Here is a 19,917-nt window from a genome sequence, read left to right on the forward strand (position 1 = left end):
TACTCAATACGAAAATAATGAGTTCAGTACCTGCACCGGTAAACCAATTTTCACCCTGAGCAACCTGTTTACAATTGATTGAGTTTTTCGAGCGCATTTTTTATGCTGTGAGTGCAGTGGTTTTGTTTGCGTTTTAAGGAAACTTGAAATTACTTATTGATGAATCTGATTCAGTACACTTTTTAATTTTTAATTTATTTATTTTAACTGTTTTTTAAATTATTCCTTCCTTGTTAGCAAGCAGAAATTTTTCTTATTCTTGATTAATTTTTTCTCTAATATTATTCCAAATTTATCTTATTCCAAATTTAATTTAACACCTTTCAATTATTAAATTTTTTTAAACTAGAAGAAGACTTATAAAATACTTACTGAAGAATATCTTAATCAGGTTGTTAGTTTGCTGTCGGGACTGCAGGGCCATAGTTTCAAATGTTTGTTAATAGGATGTTTTTAGTTGCTCCGAACCTGAACTTAAAATCATTGGCTAGTTTGGCAACGAAGTGATTTTTGGGGAGTTCATAAACGAATAATGCGCGGGAAAATAAATATTTATTTTGAAAAATCTTTACAAAGTAACATACGCGCGGATTTGTTTTGGAAAATTTACGTTTTGCCATCTCGTGCAATATTTAGTATAGAGGAAGCGATTCATTGCCATATTACGCTTACATGTCTCTTTCTGATGTCTTCCAAGTCGAGTAAATCCATATGGTGTAAGTGATTAAAAAAATCACCAAGATGAAATGAAAGGAGGAAAAAAAGATGAAATAATTATTTGCTAGAAAATAAAAAATGCGAAAATATCCCCTTTTATTGAGAAAAAAAACAATATTCATAAGATGATAGATGTCATTCATGATATTTTGGAAGATAGCAGTTTCCAAAATGTCTTGAAAAATTTTATTAATTGATTTAACCTTTAAGAAAGAAATAAATTCTTTAAGTTTTCACTTCAAATGATGCTACTCTAGATAGATTTAGTGTTTTCCCGAGGAATAGACTTCGTAAAATGATCTCGGGATCCTTTCCCTGCTCTGATCCTTTTTTTTCCTCTACCTTTTTGGTGGTTAATTTCATGTTTAATCTACAATCTGAATGGAAAACTACCTTACCCTCATTTACCCTCAGTGACTTAAGACTTGCAAATTTGCACGGAGTCACGAGCGCAAATTTAATATTATTTACACAAAGGATGAAATTCACTATGAACATTAAATGAATTTAAAAAGTTAATATAAAAACTCATCTTTTTTATTGTAACTTAAAAGAAGAAATCAAACCACCATGCTCTGGCCCATATTCCCACGTTTTAATTTTATAGAGTAAATGTTCACAACAAAAAACTTGGTGTCAGTGCGATTTACATTTCATATTGCAGCATCATCAATTTATCATCATATATTTAAGATTTTACTTGTAGTATTGTAAAGAATAATTACACTGAAACATATCTATTGAATTTGAAGCGAGCCTCGTTTTTGGATTTGATCACGTAGTCTTTAATCTGTTAAATTTGAAAGTGTGACCTTGGGCGAAGGCATTTCGGGGCATTTATTTTCTTCTTCATTTTCTTTCAAATCAAAACTTTGATTCCAATTTTTTTGTTGCAATATTTGCATCTTTTTAATTTAAATAAAAACTTGGTTTTTGCTTATGAGTTTTTAAATTAAAGTTAAAATTATCACTGAACTCGATTGTTCGCATTTGTACTGCGACGAATAATCGGAAAAAGTTTAGAATCATCGCCAACCGTTTAAATTAATGCTGCTGCAGAGCGATCAATGTAATTGTTAAATGTCGAAAATGGCGACTCATTCTGCCTCTGAAGAAGTAGAGATTGCGTAAGAAAGCACTGTCATTTGGTTCTGAACAGTGCTGTAAATGTTAAGTCGATAGCTAATCAGGAGGTGGACAGAATTTGAGTTGCTAGATTTTGCCCGGAACGACAATAAAACAGAGAAGAAGGTGACTTTCCTAGAAAACGTGGTAAATATCATTTGGCTGAACGAAATGTCCAGTAGGCGATGGAACGGAAGGCGTGAAAATACGTTTCTCTTCATTTTTACAAATTTTATGATAATTGACAATTAAAGAGCGTCATTGAACGGAGGCCATTAGCCGCTCGGTCCAGAATGACATGTGAATAATGCGATGAAACGATGAATGTATTTGTGCCATCCTCTGATGCGGGAAGTGGTTCATACAGAGGCGATGAGATCATCCTAAACGGCCCCGAATTTCCGCTCTTTTTGTTCAGAGTAATCCTTTTTTTCTCGATAAATAGGTAGCCTCCGATTATTTCCCTGCATTTGACCTCTAGCCGTCCGGCGAGGTCAAGATTTGCCAAGGCCGTAAGCCCGTTTTCCTTCGATCTGTGTTGCTTAGGAATGCCTCGGAAGACTCCCAAGTAATTCGCCGGTTCTTTTCTGCTTCGCATTATTTGGACCATTACATATTTTTTGTAGACTCAAGCATCGCTCCAACTTAATCGATTTTTTAATCCGTCTAAAATTACAGTCTCACATCACATCATTTTTCAAAATTTTATGGACAAGTCAGAATATATTCTAGTCAGCTATCGAATTTAAAGCAAATGGTAACATTTTTTCGAGAACTTAGTGGTTACATTCGAATTATAGGCTGGCAAGTTTCACTTATGTTCTAAAAATGTCAAAATGATATCGTAAGTGACAAACTATTGAAAAGATAAGTGTTAAATTCTTCAAGATATGAAGACAAAATAGGCAAGATCGAGCGGGAGGTTGTGTAAAAACTAGGACAGTGTATGCTTTGGATATTGCCATTTTTTTGATGCGAAATTTAATTTTTTCATTCTTTAAAATTATATTCAACAGAAGTGCAACAGTGTTGGGGGTGTTCAAAATCTCGTCACCTTCAGTAATTTTCACGATTGACTTGAGTCGTAATGTTTATGCTCCACTGTGAAATTTATATTACGCCTCAAATTAAAAATAAGAATTTTTCCAACTAATTAGAAGAAATAACAAGATAACACTTTTTTTAAATTTTGTCTATCTAGTGAATTTGAGAGAGGTCAGTGTAAATCATTCTTCTTCGACGTCAACACGTGTTTGTCGAAAAATATGTCTAAATGGAGACTATGCACCAACTGCATGGATGTCAGTGGAATGGAATGGACCAGAGGGTAATGCCATTAAAATTAGCCTTGCATATATTTTTTTCCTTAAGGCTTTCCTTTGAGGTAAATAATTTTCTTTCTCCCGTGTCTGGTAATACGCCTTGTGCGCTCGATAATGAGGAATATATGATGATTTCTTCACGATTATTGTACGGGAGCAAAATATTTTTCTCATAATCGGATGCTGCGATCCACAGATCCATCTAAAAAAATGGCGACTCGTATAAATCTCCTGAGGTGCCTTTCAAAGGTTCAATAAAACGCGACGTTTGCAATAAAATGCTTGATGACCAAGGTCATAGTTCTTAAATTTGATGAGAAGACGAAGCGATTAGCGCCATTTACTGTTTTTATCTGCTTTGCGAATTCTATTAGTGTTATTTTTAAGCTTTTTAAGGGAAATTTTATTTAGGATCTGTCGTTAAAACTCCATTTCTGGCCTTCATACCTCTCCCGTTTTTTTATGGAAAATTCCGGCTGTCGTAGGTTTTTATTGACAGAAAATTCTCTTAGGGCGTTGTTTTTTAATCATTCAGGCGTCTTGTGAGCAGGATATGCGTTTATAGCCCATTGCGTCTCCTCACTTTGTTTATGCGCGCTGTTTGTCTGAGGGAGCGTTTTTTTTGTCCAATCCACTCCTTCCCTCGGGCTCTCTGGCGTCGTCATTTTCGAAAGCATTTCCTCCGATGAAAATTTCTCTTTAAATTACCTCTCTCCACCTCGCGGTTTTATTCAATCGTGCATAAATACGAAAGCTGCAGATTTGTACTCATTACATTTGTTTAGTGATGACCAGACCCGCCCATATTAATAGCACTGCAATCCTTGGATTGGTATACATGCTGTAGTCCTCCATTTCTCTATCTACAATGCCACTTCTTCCATCTCCCTGAAGGTCTTCTTCCCCGTATTCTTCCCTCGTCTGTCCTTTCTGGTCTTCCCCCTAGATATTCCTCTGAGGACTTTCTTGTACATTTTTCCTTCCATTAAGTTTCGCACTGCCGTGGCCAATTCATCGTGTTTCTCTTTGGCATATACTGTGATCAACCGTGTCCTTTCCTATCCTGTGCTTCCACACAGCATGCGTCCTCATCTCTCGCCAAATACACCCCTATCCACCTTTTTTTCGCTAAATGAATATATTTCATTTTCTAATGATTATCATTTTCTTTCTTGCACAAAATAGAAATGCAGTCCAATTTTACCAATGAAATTTATTGAACGCCGAAGGAATTCACCATTTATTCTATAAATAAATGGTCTTCGGTGTTCTCAATCCATTTTTATAAAGTGATCCAAATGGAATTTCAACTTCTCAAATCGATCATTCTCTGCTCTAAATTGTTTCCTTTTCTAGGTTCAACTTGTATAAACCTACTCGATCATCTGACATCTTCCTTATTCTGCCAATAGCAGATATTTCACCAATAGCTCTTCACCTTTATATCGCCTCTCCTCCCTCCTAAATTCCCTCCATCCAGCCTTTTTATTCATCACTTTCACCATCCAAGCCTCCTCCCATGTCTGTCATCCAATTAAATGTTATCCTCTTTGTATGAAGGGTTCTTTGTTTTTATTTTTATATTGCGTTAGTATTTTGTCCTCACTTTTATTTTAAATATTTTTTTCACTATAAATTGACCCTACTGCTGTGTGTTTAGAATGTTTGAAATAAAAATGAAATGAACAGTACTGAACTTTCTATTGGATATAAACTCGTGCCTGGACGAATCACCATGCTGTGCATTCTAACGTCCCAATCGAACACTTTCGACTCGTTTCGATATCCATCCCTTGTTGAGTGTGAAGTGGAGAAGATAGAGAAAGGTCGACCGGTGTATCTGGCGAGCCATCGCGGATAAATTGTCTGAGGAGCTTCCTCATTAAGAAGGAACGAACAAAGGACGCTATCGCGATTTTAGACCGTTTTCCACCGGATATGTGATCACTGTTTGAGTTCATATCGATCTCTGTATTGTTGAAGTTAAATGCCACCAGATCCTTGTGTCCAGCCCTGAAGAAGTATTCATATGATTCAAGTTAGACATCCATTACTTTCGGAAATTAGATCGATATCTTAGGGAAGAGATATGTAATCCTCTCTCCAAAGCCATCAGTTATACGATATCAAAGATGTGTGGCCTCCATCGGACGATGTACCAGTGATGAAAATGGTCTTTTCGGATTATCATCAACTGTAAATTATCGGAAGATTCGTTTGACTCATCTCTCCTCTCAATTTCCCCGACACCTAATCTTCTCACACCTACGCATTTCTTTCTTTCGCATCCTTCTTTCTGTTCCATGTATTTTATTTGGGGTGTTACTTTTCCGTTCTTGCCCACAACTTTTCCCTCGATGATTATGTTTGTCGGGTAAACATGCATAAACATATATCCCTTATGTTTTATTAACCCTTCTCCGTTGGTCGCGTGGCGTCTCTCAGACGACCAGCCATTTTCTTTTCTTTGCCCACATCGTGTTTTTATTGTTAGGAAACCCATGTTCCTCGTATCTTATTATTTTATGATTCCGAAATAGTCGCCAATATGATTATATGTTTTGTCACATTGATGGAATAAATTTGGATATTTTGTTGCTTATCGAGTCTGGTAGACGCCACACGACAATTTGAGTTATATGCTATTAGCTTCGTGATATTCATCGCGAAGTTTTCAAATACGTTTATAATTTAAACTGACAACTATTTATTTAATTTTGGATATGCGTCTTACTGCTACGAATTTTTTATTGTATTCAATTTAGCACGTGAATAAAACTACTTATTACTGCGAAGAATTTACTATGGTTCTCACATAAATTGATTGAAATTTGGCGTGTAATACACGAATACTGCTAAATACGTTTTTGGTGCCTTATTAAATTGATGTAGATGCATAACATTAACTGTAAACATACACATGATAATTTTGTGACTGTAACGAATAATACATTTCTAATCTGACAAGAAATATTTCGGTTCAATTTCAACTGAACGCGCTATCGATATAAAAGGTCTCCAAAATTGAAAATTCCCCCGTAGTCAAAAGTAGTTGTTATGTTATTAGCAAAAGCCAATAATATGCATTAATTTATTATTAAAGTATTATCAATAATATGCATAAATTTGTCGTCCATTCATGGCATTAAGTATTCAATGAATGATTTATTGTAGTTAAAACAGTTTTTCCAACTTTCAAGCATTTTTTTAACCATTCCAAAGTGGCGTCTGTGAGACGTCGTGCGACAAATGGCGTTCCAAAATTTGACGGAGGGTTTCTTTGAGCTTCTCTTCTTTAAGACTTTTAAGACTTGCGCACTCGTTCCATTCATTTGATTGTAATCCATTTTCTGTTTCAAAACATATGGGAATGCCAATGCTGTTGATTTCTTTGCTGCCTTGCTGCCACGGAGAATCTTACTCGGGAAGTTCTGATCCTTAAAAAGTGTTTGCAGGTGATGGGTCCAACAAATTCAGTGGGTGGTTTACTATTATTTTTTTATTGCCTAAATTGAAAGACTCCTCGAGTACGCATTTCACGGACACGGTAACAGAGTACCCTGCTGGCGGGTAGCGCTTGCCTTAAAGGAGGATTATTAATACCTTATCAAACGAAGGAAACTTTCCGACCATAGGCAGTTTTAATATTGTGATTATTAAGACATGTTTCCTTGAGGTCTTTGCCTCATGCATGCATTGGTAATCTCAGACGATGTAAAACTCCTATCTACTCGTATAGAAACTAGGTCCCTGTGACGTCGGGTGAAGTGGCATCCCATGGGCGCCAATCTGGCCTTTTTCAAATGAGGATAAAATTGACCATAGCCATTCGTCTAAACCGGTATTTCTAAAACCAAATAATTTGTATATCATGATTACAGTAATGGTGGGCAACGAATCGCAAGCAATGCCTTTCGTTTTCTTTGATGAAGGAAAATACCCTATTCATTTCTTACGGCACCACTCTTCTCAATGATCACGGAAAGAAATGACATTGTCCAAATATTAATCAAATATAATGAAGAGTCAATTAGAACTAAAGATTGATAGAGGCTATAGATAATGAAAATTGTACGCTCCTGTAAGTCCACTGTTTATTCTTAGCGGACTCGACTCGAGTTTCTTCGCATCCTCTAATTACATTATTTCATTTTCTATGCCTGAAGATGTCATTTTGTTTGTTGTTGCTTGTGTTTGTGTATTATGAATACAATAATAGTGGGTAACGAATCGCAATCAATGACTTTCGTTTTCTTTGATGAAGGAAACTACCCTATTGGCTCATTCAGCATTTTTCTTTCATTCTTGATTTTCATAGAGTTTGAAAAACAGAGATGCCATACTTTTATGCATAAGTCGTCAATCCGTTGCCTACTTCAACAGCTATTCGAGACGAAAAACGACGGACTCAATTCTTTCGCAGACGAGTGGATGACGTCATGTACTCATTTGCTGATTCTCCTCTTCCGCGCGCATCTGCGTCACACGATTACTTTTGTATTTTACATTCTTATGTACGATTTCTTCCCTCAATACGAACGGTTCTCCGTAAACGAGAGAACAAAAAAAACGCCAATGACGTCACCATTTCTTGAAAAGTGGGAGTTAAATTTTGCGTTTTCTGATTCTAAAATTGCGAGGGTATGGGCAAATGGGGTGGATTTTTTAAAGTCGTAATGCATACTTTCCCTTCCATCGACCGTATTCTTTTACTGGTTTTTAATTGTTGAGTGAGCGTATTGTCGATCGGCGTGCCCTCTGCATTGCCTATCTTGCACTGCAGTCTGATCGTGGCACAGTCGTTTGGAGTGCGCCCGCCGATGCGAGATTGTCTGTTCTGGGCGAGGGGGGTGTGTGTCGTGGAGGGGGGGGGGGGCAGGCGCGTCGCCGAGACTTCCGCTTCGAGAATAGAAGCGCCTCGCTGCCACGACACTCATTTGTTTCCCGCGCGGAATAGGAGCGTGCCTGGTCACGCATCAATGACGAAGATTCAATTTGGGAGAACCTATTTCATATTTTAGGGAAGTTTCACTGTGACTGAACGGCTCAATGAATATAGTTCTCTCATCATGGGTTAAAATTAAAGTTCCATTTTCGTAGATGGAATCAATTTACTATGTCGAAAGAAATGTTTGAGGAATAGAATGGTACAAAGTTAAATTTTTGAAATAAGGGTAGTTCTTGCTCTTTGGGAGCCGAAAGTTGCTGCATTTTTTTTTTAATTTTGTGATTTAACATCATTCATTAAAAATGGGTGTGCTGAATTGCCTTTTTTTACTTGTATGGTGATGACTATAGCCCGAACGAACCTTTATGCCAGTTTTTTCTCTGATAACTTTCTTCGCTAGCAGCAATCAACGTTTCTTTTATGCTTAAACAGTCATCAACTTGAAAGCCTGCGCCAACAAGAATCTTTGGGTTTCAAATTCAATAATCGAAAAATATAGCACGGAAAGCCCCTTTAATAATCGTCAATCAATGAAATACTATTAGGAGAGCATTGGTTCAGGATTAATGAAGAAACATTTCCTTCGTTGGGTCCTCAGAAAAAAATTCCGTGAGGAATAAACATTAACGGGAGAAAATTATTCGAATAAACCATTCACAATGAACTTAATAACCGCCACCGCCTATTCCAAGATTTTAAACTAAAAATATGATTTATATTGGCGCAAGATTGCATTTGAACATAAAACGTCTTTCATTAAAACGGGTTAAAAATATTCGATATTAAAAATAAATTAAACGGTAAAATTCTGTAAAATTTTTCAAAGTTTTACTTTCAATGTGACAATAGCTTCAAGTTTTAAGCAGCAAAAAAGATATAATTCTCAATTCTAGCGGTGGTCGATACTTTGCATGTGCATATTTTTGCCCTCTCAATGATGCGCGTCCGGTAATAGACGTTGACATTGATATGTAATTGTGATATAGATGCGTCTGCCAATTCATTTCTCGGCATGTCTTTATGAAGATAGATTCAAGCTTTACGTTAGCAAAATGATCGTGCCTTGCATTGTGTTTTGAGTGAAAATTAATTATTTTTATTGAGTTCGCGGTCTGGTGAATCACATTTCCTTGAACTAGAAACATCTTGCGCGGCTTTCGCCTTCCGATGACCACTGCATATGAGCTGAAGAGGCGGTGAAAGCGATATTTACTGCCAAGGTTCGGAAGCCTTACGTGGAGTGAAGGGATCGCACTGTAGGTGGCGGCGGAGAGCACTATGGGAAGGAAACAGTTGAGTTGGCAGCTTGAACTACTTACAAATACAGTCGGACCCCACTTTGCGATGAGATCACTTCTGTCATCTCAATCACTTTTTCCTCTCATTTCTCGCGATCGCTCCAATGATGGCGGAAAAATAACCATTTGAACATCCATTCGATTTCCGCTATGGCTTCAGGGATGGTAATCCCATCCCTTTTTTCTTCTCTCGATACGTCCCTTTTTCCGTCGCTGAAATCATCGCAGGTACTATCCTTCAGCCAATGGAAAAGCGCGGCCTCTAACAGTGATTGTAACGCCACACTTGGATTTTAATAGAATGAATGTGGAAAATACGGAAAACGACGGAATAAGCGATGGAAAAAGGTACGGCGGAATGAATAAAACAAAAAGATGATGGGTGAATGAGCAAGCACTCTTTATTTCCTTGAAAAGCTACAGCAGGCGCTATCACTCAGCAAGACCGGGGAAAAAATGATTCAGGCTGAAACAGATGGACTGTCTGACAGAAAATCTCCTCGAAGTGCCACTCAAGGATATCATTCGTACCTTGTAAATGTATTTTCCTATAAATGAAAACTGAGCCTTGTGAAATCTTCCTTACTCATTTAGCCATAGCCATTTGAAAATTAATGTTTGGCAACCTGCACAGTGAAATTTTACATGCGGAGACGCTTCAAAGAGTAGCCGGCTGAAGCCATGGCGACCCTGCGGCCATTAGTCTGCGTTTAAATGTGCTGAGTAGGTTAACTGCCGTTAATTTCCGAATTCAATGACTCGTACAGATTTGGATTTTTTAAACTGAGTGCAGAAGGAGGAAGGACGAATTGGAGGGCGATGCTCATCACTGTGTGCTACTCTAGGAAAAAGTCAATTGTAGCCCATTATTAAAGACTATTGCAGATCCTGGCAATTGTGACGATTTTCCCGGAGATGATGACAAATGCCGTCAATTGACAGGGATATGTTAATGGCCCACAGATGGATACGTGACTGAGGATTTTTTATGGGGTTGGGGGGAGAAGGCGTTCTGGTGGACCAATGGCTGTCATTGTAGATAAGTTAGTTTAGGCTCATGAAGTTAAGAGAGGCAGTTGTTCTTGAAGTGCTGGTTATCTCAATCATTTCCGGTACTTTATACCCAATTTCGGCAAAAATAATATTTTTTATCGTAAGCAATATGTTTATAATTGTTAATCATTGTCTTTTTGTGAAAAAAAAGTTGTCTACCCAATATCCATAATTTATTCGAAGTAGTTTTTTATCCGAATTTTTAAAATTAATTTGACAAAGCGGGTTTCATTTTAACATTTTTACGAACATTATCAATTCTGCTAATACAAATTCATGTTTGCATAACCTTTAATATAAAATAAAATTTATATTATTATTTATCAACAGATTCAAGCTTCAATTGGTGGAAGTTAGACATATTTAAATAAATAAAAGATCGTAGCACTTTCCCACAAAATATTTTTAATGCGTACAACGCGTTTCGGCTCACTGAGCCATCATCTGGTACAAGACCTCTTGACAAGATGATGAGGTCTTGTACCAGATGGTGGCTCAGTGATCCGAAACGCGTTGTACGCATTAAAAAAATCTTGTGGGAAAGTGCTACGATCTTTTATTTATTTAAATTATTATTCATTTTTTATAAATCTGGCGTGTAAGGCGTGCAAATGGATATAAATAGACATGAGGTGGACGAAATGTTTGTGTGTGTTGTGAAGGAGAATGTGAAGAGGAGCGGTGGCGAAGGCCGTGGCGGCGTGAGAGAGGGCAAACATCGAAAATGAAGCACAAGGCCGAATGTGAGCAATGGGAAGGATATGAGTGGGAGAGTGTATTCTCAGGTCCAGGAAATTATTACGGACGCAACAGACATTAAAAAAAAACACTTGCTGATTTGAGGACTGAAGTGATTAATGGAGGAAAGGGTGGAATGGAAAATAAGAAGGAGAATTGGGGGCAAGATAGAGTATCGGAGTCGGCTAAGCGAGGGCGTTCCACGGAGTAATTCACTCAATACTAGGAGTGACACTTTATTGAAAGAACTAGCTGGATGGAAGAGACGAAGGACGACGAAAAAACGAATCTTCCCCATTCTGCCGTTTTCTCTTAAGTTTAACAATAGGAAACGAAAAAACAGCCGCCCCTTTTTTCGTGAGTAGGTGACGTAATTATTTTTCTGGTTAATTCACTCGTTTGGGGAGAAGAGGCCATTGAGGAATGGGATCGCTCGCACGATTGCAATCCGCAAAGATCAATCACATAAAATACCCACCACAAAGAGGAGGAGAAACAGCGGGGTACACGCGTGACGTCATCAACTCGTCTGCGAAAGGGTGGAAGCCGTCGATTTTCGTCCTGATTGGCTCGAACTATCGAAAAAAAGAAGTCTCTTTTCTTTTAAAAGTTTTTCGCAGCCGGGAGTGAAATACCTAGAATTGGTGGAAGGGCCTCTCATTCAGGTTCCGTTTACTTTTGTTACCTTCGTAAGAGAACTCGACTAAGAAAGTACTCACGTTTTCCGTATTTTGTGGATAAAAAGGATTTATTCAATTCAATATGTTAGATTTTTTAGCTACGTCTGTAGGTATTTGAAAAAGGTGCAATAGCCGAAACCGGTAATAAAATAGAAACTCTGTGAATTTTGTGGAAGTAACAAAGTGTTTTTCATTATTAATATAGAGATACTATTGAGAATTTTCCTTACTTTCCATTAGCATTATATTTTCCAAGCATCTTTCTTGTTATAAAATAGGAAATGGCTTTTACTCATTGTTCTGTAATTGAATACTTCAGGACAAGGAATTATAGATGAGAAATTTCATAGTACGGTCAAGTATTTCTTAGTTCATCATATGCAGGACTTACGTCGTCGATTTTTCTCAGCAAATAACTCTACTTGAAGAAGGCCACGAAATGAGAGGTGGTAGCATAAGAGTCTTTTTATATTGCAAACTCTATCAAAATCGGCAATTTAGAATGAAAAATTGATGAACCACTCAATTCTCGGTGATCAGATACGTCCCAAAAATTATATATATATATTCACTCAAGTCACACTATCTTGACCCTCATCCACTAATAGTCGTCAAAAAGCAGGTTATTTTTTTAGGGTTTTCTATTTTAATAGGCTTTTTCAATTGATTTTCTCATTTTTTGTTCATGATTACTGATTTTTAATTATTTATTTGCCTCGTATTTGTTGCTACATGTTTGTAACTATCTGTATTTTCACGCTTAGCGACGATATTTGACGGAGAGAGAGTATTTGTAGTAAAAGTTGAATTTTGTGATTTATGCATTTTGAACTGATAGCTTTGTGTGGCGAGAGCTATGAGGCTGAGGGGGAAAAGGGGTATAAGTCATCCAGAAATAAATGAAACGCAAGTCAAATAAAGTATTTTTGCTTAAAATAACGTTGAAAGATCACGAGAGACGGCTATGAAGAGAGGGAGACGCAATTTACGCGAAATGCGATTACTCGATGTCTTGGGGCTGAGAACAGTGTCAAGGAGACTGAACACACGGCATAACGGATTCGCCGCCGTCTAACCGCAGCCATGATGTGCTCGTGTAATAATATATTGGAGATGAGTAAGGAGTGTGTTAAATGACCCTGAAAATTGTAAATTGAAATAGTGGCGACGCTATAACTGAACGGAAGGAGATGGAGCATTGCTTGGAAGCCGATTCATTCCTTTTTTTTCAATGATAAAAAGTTTGATGCAGTGTACGGAAACTAAATATTTGATTCTGAATGGCATTATTACCTGAGAAAACTTTCTGAAATTATGTTTTGTTTGCAAAATATGACGTGGAGAAGTGGTTATACGTTTATTGCGGAATTTATTTTAAGTTACTCGTATCATCATTTATTAAATTCTCGGAGATTGATGCAGTCTTTCAGGAATTGGAGGCTGCTCATAGAATTGTGGATTTATCGGCTGGGAAATCTTCCAGAAATTATGTTTAATTTGCAAAAAAAGTATGATGAAAATTGGATATACGTTAATTGTATGTTGTCAGGTCTAACCTTTCCCATGGATGCCATAAAGCTTATAATTTCCCGCTATTGAAGACCTCCGTTTCTGTAATTCCATTATCGTTCTTATCTTATTACTGTTGTCAAATTTTTTCTGGCATCATAAAACCCGCTCGATTAAATTTTTTCTTCCTGCTCAAGTCTTAGAAGCCAACTTTTGTTGACCTCCCATACTTTGGCTTTTGAAAGCCTCAACACCTTAGGTTCATCATAATTGATGTTACTAGCTTACTTCATAGATCTAATGCAACAGTGATCGGAAAGAAATCCATAGTATTATTGGTGTAAATTGTTGTCGAAGAGTATTGACAATTAGTATCAAAGCGCTAATGACGATGAGGCTGAAGGTAATAGGAATGGTTGGGTTGAGAAAAGAGGTGGTGTACCGAATTGGAGTGGGATAAGAGATGCGAGTGAGAAACAGCATGCCCCAGAGAAGGACCCCCATTTCACGGGTGATTGCGGGAGATGGATATCAGAGGAAAGCAGTGCATGAAACAAGTGACTTTGCTCGCAGTCACGCGCACGGATGAAAAGTTATATACACCAAGGATAAAATTCGATGTGAAAATATGGCTAATTTCATCCATTGGAGTATTTATATTGGAGGAAAAAGTTAAACTGAAATTCCCCGAAGAAGTCGAGTGATAAGTACCAACTGGGAGCAGGTGAGGAAGGACACTCGGGAAAAGAACGCAGACTCAGTGAAGGCAGAAATGGAGGGCTGCTGTGGGACACTCTATGGGGTGCAATAATACGAAGGAATGTAGAGTTAGGTGTTGAGTTCGATGAGTGAGTAAAATAATGCATTCTTCAAACCGCTTTAGGTTCTCGAAAGGAAATTGTGATGGCGGTGACTTCCACTTGGAAAATATCCCACTCAAACTGCCTTGGCTCTTCTCATTGGATGATTTCAAACGCGATATTCATCATTTTCCGTCACTTTGGATCAATTCTTTTATCACTATGGAAGTATTAACGATCACTATGTCGATCGTGCCTAAGTATTCATTTATACCGGAAATTTCAAGACCATAGCCTTTTAATTTTGCTCCTCTCCATGTTTTTGCTTTGTCGACTTGAATTATAATGGCGTAGAGAAGAATGAAGATTGTGAATTGGACGGAGATGAGAAGGAACGACGGAGTGCTGGACATGGTGGGTGAGGAGTGGCAGCTTGTGGATGAGATGCAGAGGAGACAGAATTTATGGATGGAGTTCGTGCTTAGCGGGAAGGGGGATGTTGAAAATGGTGTTAGAGAGTAGAATGTTAGGTAAACGAGGGAGGGGATGGAAGATAATATGAATTTTAGATTGAAAGAAAGGCCTTCTTGTGAATCGAATGCAACTTGGGGCGTTTTGCAGATGTCTGTCTTCCCTCCCAAGTATGACTACCTTAACTGATAGAATATTTCAGTAATAATAATTAATGCATTTACTGTTCTTGAGCAGCCTTTCATAGCTAAACAATCGACCTTTTTATATCATATTTATTTTATTCCCCATGAGATATTTAAGAATTTTAAATTTTGAATTCTTGAAAGATTAGAAAAGTAGTTACACCCTATTGTAGCATCCCCCAACCCCCGAGTGAGTATACATCTATATAAGTACGCCATAATCCCTGCTTTTGAGAGATTTGCTTCTTTTTAAGGATACCTACCACCCATCCTACCTCCGCATCATCCATCAATTAAGTTTTTCGTAGGTGACACATTAAGGGTCGTCACGTGGGGAATGTCCCAGTGCGGGGGAGGCCGCTCTCAGCCACCGCGGGACACGAGCTCACTATAAATACGACGACGGAAGCGCACGTGGCTATTTACGGGAAGACGCCATCCGGAGGAAATTATCTGTACCCTTCACGCGAGGACGGCTCCAGGGTTATAAAAGGGAATCGTCTCTTTATTTGTGCGAGTGCCCCTTTTCTTTCTTTCTTTCTCTCGTGTGCTTCGAATCGAGGGAAGGAAGACCCTTCGCGATGAAAGAAGTCCTTCGCCTTTTAATTTCGTCCCGCGTCCAATTAAACGCGTCGAAAGCCACGCGCGGTCCCATTCAACCGCTGGATGCACGCACGTGAGAAGACAGCGAAGCTAAGTCGAGTCAGACACGTGCGCGGAACAATATGGCTGCTCAGATAGGTACCGACAGCAAGCAAACTCCCAACGCTTTGGAATCCTTGATGATGGAATGGACTCGGTCACCATTATCTCATTATTGTCGATTGCGATGCACCAAGAGTTTGCACCCATAATTTTCATAACAAGTTCAACTGTATTGGACGAGATGTAGGGAGACATCATGGAAAATAAGATAAAACTTTCCGTACTGTCCTCCTTTTTTACTGACAATTTTTAAAACGCGTTTCAACGCGTAGCGTCACCATCAGGTGGATTGAATGCGTGAGAAATAACCACTAAACACTTCATTCTTTTCAAGGGCGTACCCAGGATCATAACTAGGGGGGGCAAGATATGATCTAGGGGTTGACAAGCCATGGGATTTATGAGATTATTTCCTTGAAAAATAGTTTTATTTTAGCCATATGTCTTATGCTAATATATATCATTTTTCGTGAGTTTTAAGAAAATTTGTTGAATACTTTCGTTTCAATTCAGTACTGATTTAGCTTTAGACTTTTGCGATTTTCGCTTCTAGGGGGGGGGTCAGCTTCTCCCCCTTCCCCCCTTCTGCCCCTCGCTGGGTACGCCCCTGATTCTATTGAGAATTTAATCGACCTGATGATGACCTTATGCGTCGTAACACGTTGTGAATTTTCGCAATTAAAATATGGACTGTACGAAAAGTTTGATGTAGTTCATTCCGTATTTTTCAATTTTCGGATCGGCATCCAACTTTTGCTATGAGATATAAGCTTTTGTAGGATATGGTTTACGAGGGAAAAGATTTATAATTTTCTCATGAATATTTATGTTACCGCCGGGATAATGTAACGGTTTTAAGTAATAATAATAAATTGGCAGTAGTAATAAAAAGAATAAGGAATATGGAACAGGTTTATATAGCTCCTTTTGTCATCTCAGCTACCGGTATCATCCCAAAACATATACAAAACAGTTTCAAAATACTCAACCTTCATCCAAATACATACATCAAACTGCCAAAAGCTGTAGTAATTTCAACCTGTCATATCACGAGAAAATTTCACAACGCAATTCAACAGTAAAGAGTTACCTTGGTGAGAACCCGTGCTCTTTATACTAAAAACAATTCAGTGAAAACCGAAGAAATAAAAAAAAATAATAATTTCAGTGCCTGAGGTAGGATTTTTTGGCCAGACGCCATTTAGAATTTCATGAAATTAGTGTCAGCCAGTTTTTCCGCTAATGTGATTTACTCTCTGGCGCATTTACATCTTTTTTCCTCGATGCGACCATTTGGTCAGTTATTAGCTCAGTTTCCAATTCCATCTATTTGGTACTGCTCCGTTTCCAGTTATTTATAAATTTAAGAAAATGGCGTCAATTTCTCCTATTTGACCATTGTCATTGAAACAAGCGAACACGAATTATGTTTATTGCTCAATGCTTTAGTGGCTAAATGTGAAACCAGGCTTTTTTGTCCATAGAGCCAGCAACCGTAGCGATGACAACTCTGGCATCCCAAGAAACCCATTGCAGTGTTACTGTTCGCCACAATTTGCAGCGCTGACATTTCACAGCGTCTTTGACTTTTTTCTGAACCCAACTGAACTGTGAGAATTTCTTCAACCGTAAATGATCACATCTCAGACATAGAGGCCGAAAACCAGGGAGTGATGCGTAATCTTAATTAATTATGCGTTGAATTATCCAAATACTTGCAACTTCTTTTTTTCTTGTATGTGGTGGACATTTTTTATTTTCAATATATTGGCGAAATCTTTTTTTGGGATCACGGAAACTCGAATGTACGTCCTTAAGATATGTGGCTCCATTCCTGTGATGGAATGCCCTTACCGCTTTATTTTATATCAAAATCTGTTGGCAAGTCGCCAGTGAATGGGATTTCGTGGACCGCCCATGTTCTATTAGTGGTTGTAGTGAGGAAATCCACCGATTCACGCTTCACTTAGCGCAATTAAAGTCGCGCCTCGAGGTGTTCGCCTTCAGGCGATAGGCGGCAGCACTTTCTCAACGGCCTTCCAAAAAACAACATTGGCAATCGCGCCGATGCAAACGCTATCCGAATTGCTCTTCGTTTTATGTCGGATACGAACTCTTCAATGCTGACGAAAGACCGTTTTGTAGGGAAATAAAAACAAGTAAATTAATCGTTGGGAGAACATTAGCGCGGAAAGTGGTGAAATTAACCTGAAAATTAACGGGGAATTTTGAATTAGCGTGAAATTTTAGGAAGGCGTTCGTTACTTCTTTCAGTTGCTTTTCTTCCGTGTTTCCTCCAACCAAACAGAAAGACGTGGAAGATGGCGGCATGGGATGAAAAATAAAACATTGATATTATATTGATAAAATTGAGAGATGAACTCGGAAAAATACATTGTGGATAATGATAAGCTACGAAAATGAATTTTAATTCCGTGTGTGTGACAGCTTGCTGTTAGTTCTGCAGAAGAATGATAGATGACCTTCCGTACGCGTTAATATTTTGTTTAAATGCTCGGAAGTCACTGATCTCATTATTACTTCAGTATGGTGCTTCAGTTTTCATGAATTTTTCTGTAAACCTGTCGGAAGGTCCATGCGAACGGAAACATATTTAACTCTCGAACGGGCATACCCCTACTCTGTGGCGTTGGTGTGCTCCGGCCTCTTTTCGCTTGCACCCCATCTTGAATTATTTCCATATAAGCAAAATTGGATCATTATGTGATTCTATTATTCATAGAAAATGGTGAAAATATTATAATTAAGCATAAATACAATGAATTTCGTTATATAAGGCACATAAATATATAGCAGTAAAATTTTCTGTAGCTTCTAATTTCATCTGATACGGATACGCAAGTCATTTGCTCGATAACTAGGGAAAAAGCAGATCGCTCAAATCGAAAAAGACTATTCTTCGGATTGTATACGATTTTTTGACCGCACTGAGAGAAAGCATTTTCTTTCTCGAAATAAACTTCATGCTCAATAGCACTTGTGTAGAGACAGGTTGCACGAAATTGTTTTAGGACGGTGCTAAAAATTTCGTCCCGGAATATTACAAATCGTTTGTTATATTTTATTTTGATATTTTATTTAATGTAATTGAATATCTAACCGTTCGTCGGAATGATCCTGTTCATCACTTTAATGAAGTCGGTCGCCCACGACCTTCGACCCATCACTAGGCACTGTAATATTTTGGATTTACCATAGTTACCTAAAATTGGATTTTATTTTACAAAACCTAGGCTTATACTCATTAAATGCGATGTTGTGTACCCCATTTATTTTACTTTAATACGCGATTGTTGTATGCTAATAGCTCTTGTTGTTGATGATGACTGATTCGTTTTGTTGTTGTTGCAGGTGGTGATGCTGGGCTGAGGGGATGGGATCGCTGATGCGCTGCTCGGTGGAGCCGGGGACCGTGGTCCCGGGCCCTCGGCCCCTCCTCCTGCTCCGCCGATGCCTCGCCATTCAGCTGCAGCGGCGGCGGAAAGGGGCCCCGCCCCCCGAGGGGCCCCCACACGACCCCAGCGACCCTCCGCCACCCTCCGAATTCTGGATGTACGACAGTGGATACCTGCTATTCCAGGTGACCTCAAATACGAAAGCCTAAATTAAGGAAACCAACAGTTTAAAAAGTCTCTCTACACGGAAACAAAATCCAGTTGGAATAAGTTGAATCCTGGTATACTTTACTAGACAGTGTAGTGAAATATGAACCAACTACATTCACGGTTACAAATGGTACACAGGAATCTGGTTTGAGTTACTACTCTTTCCGATAATAGGTATTTTCATGACTACTCTTTCCGATAATAGGTATTTTCATGACTACTCTTTCCGATAATAGGTATTTTCATGACTAAATTCACGGAAAATATACCTTCTAAAACTGGCTTTGCGCAATTCTTGAATGGCCCCTAAGCCGTTGTCTGGTAAAATTCACCGGAAAGTCGCTTCCCAACTTCTGGCTCATCATAATAGTGGACTGGGTCTGGTAACACGAGCTAAAATTCTGGTAATTTTAACCTTGATTCCCGTAATTCTACCCGCGAGGGTTTCAGCCAGGAACAGTGAAATGGTAGTTTTTTCTCCTTGCAATCACGTGTAAGTTTGGCACCTCTTGTCAGTAAAAGAGACAAAACATGTTATCCAAATGACATTCACTATCACTCAAAACACTTCTCTCTCTTACAGAGACAGAATGGCCCAAAATTCTGGGAGAATCGCTCAAAACGAGCTCGGTCAAAATAAAACAAACACACCAGGACGAGTCTGAGTGTCGGAGACTCTTTTTAAACTCTTGATCGATGGAGCTTAAGTCCCTTCACTAAGTCATGGAAACTCCTAAGAA

General features: G+C 38.4%; 1 protein-coding gene across 3 annotated transcripts in view; it reads left to right on the forward strand.

Annotated features, from left to right (window-relative positions):
* The window catches only part of LOC124161596 (mucin-19), a 254,653-nt gene that overhangs the window by 199,891 nt on the left and 34,845 nt on the right, over positions 1-19,917 (forward strand). For all 3 annotated transcript variants that reach the window (XM_046537980.1, XM_046537979.1, XM_046537981.1), the window contains one exon: positions 18,924-19,152. In XM_046537980.1, the coding sequence (XP_046393936.1) occupies positions 18,946-19,152 (207 nt within the window). In that variant the 5' untranslated portion in view covers positions 18,924-18,945. The remainder of the gene's footprint in view (positions 1-18,923; positions 19,153-19,917) is intronic.

Source organism: Ischnura elegans, chromosome 6, assembly GCF_921293095.1.
Source record: "Ischnura elegans chromosome 6, ioIscEleg1.1, whole genome shotgun sequence".
NCBI classification, from domain to species: domain Eukaryota; kingdom Metazoa; phylum Arthropoda; class Insecta; order Odonata; family Coenagrionidae; genus Ischnura; species Ischnura elegans.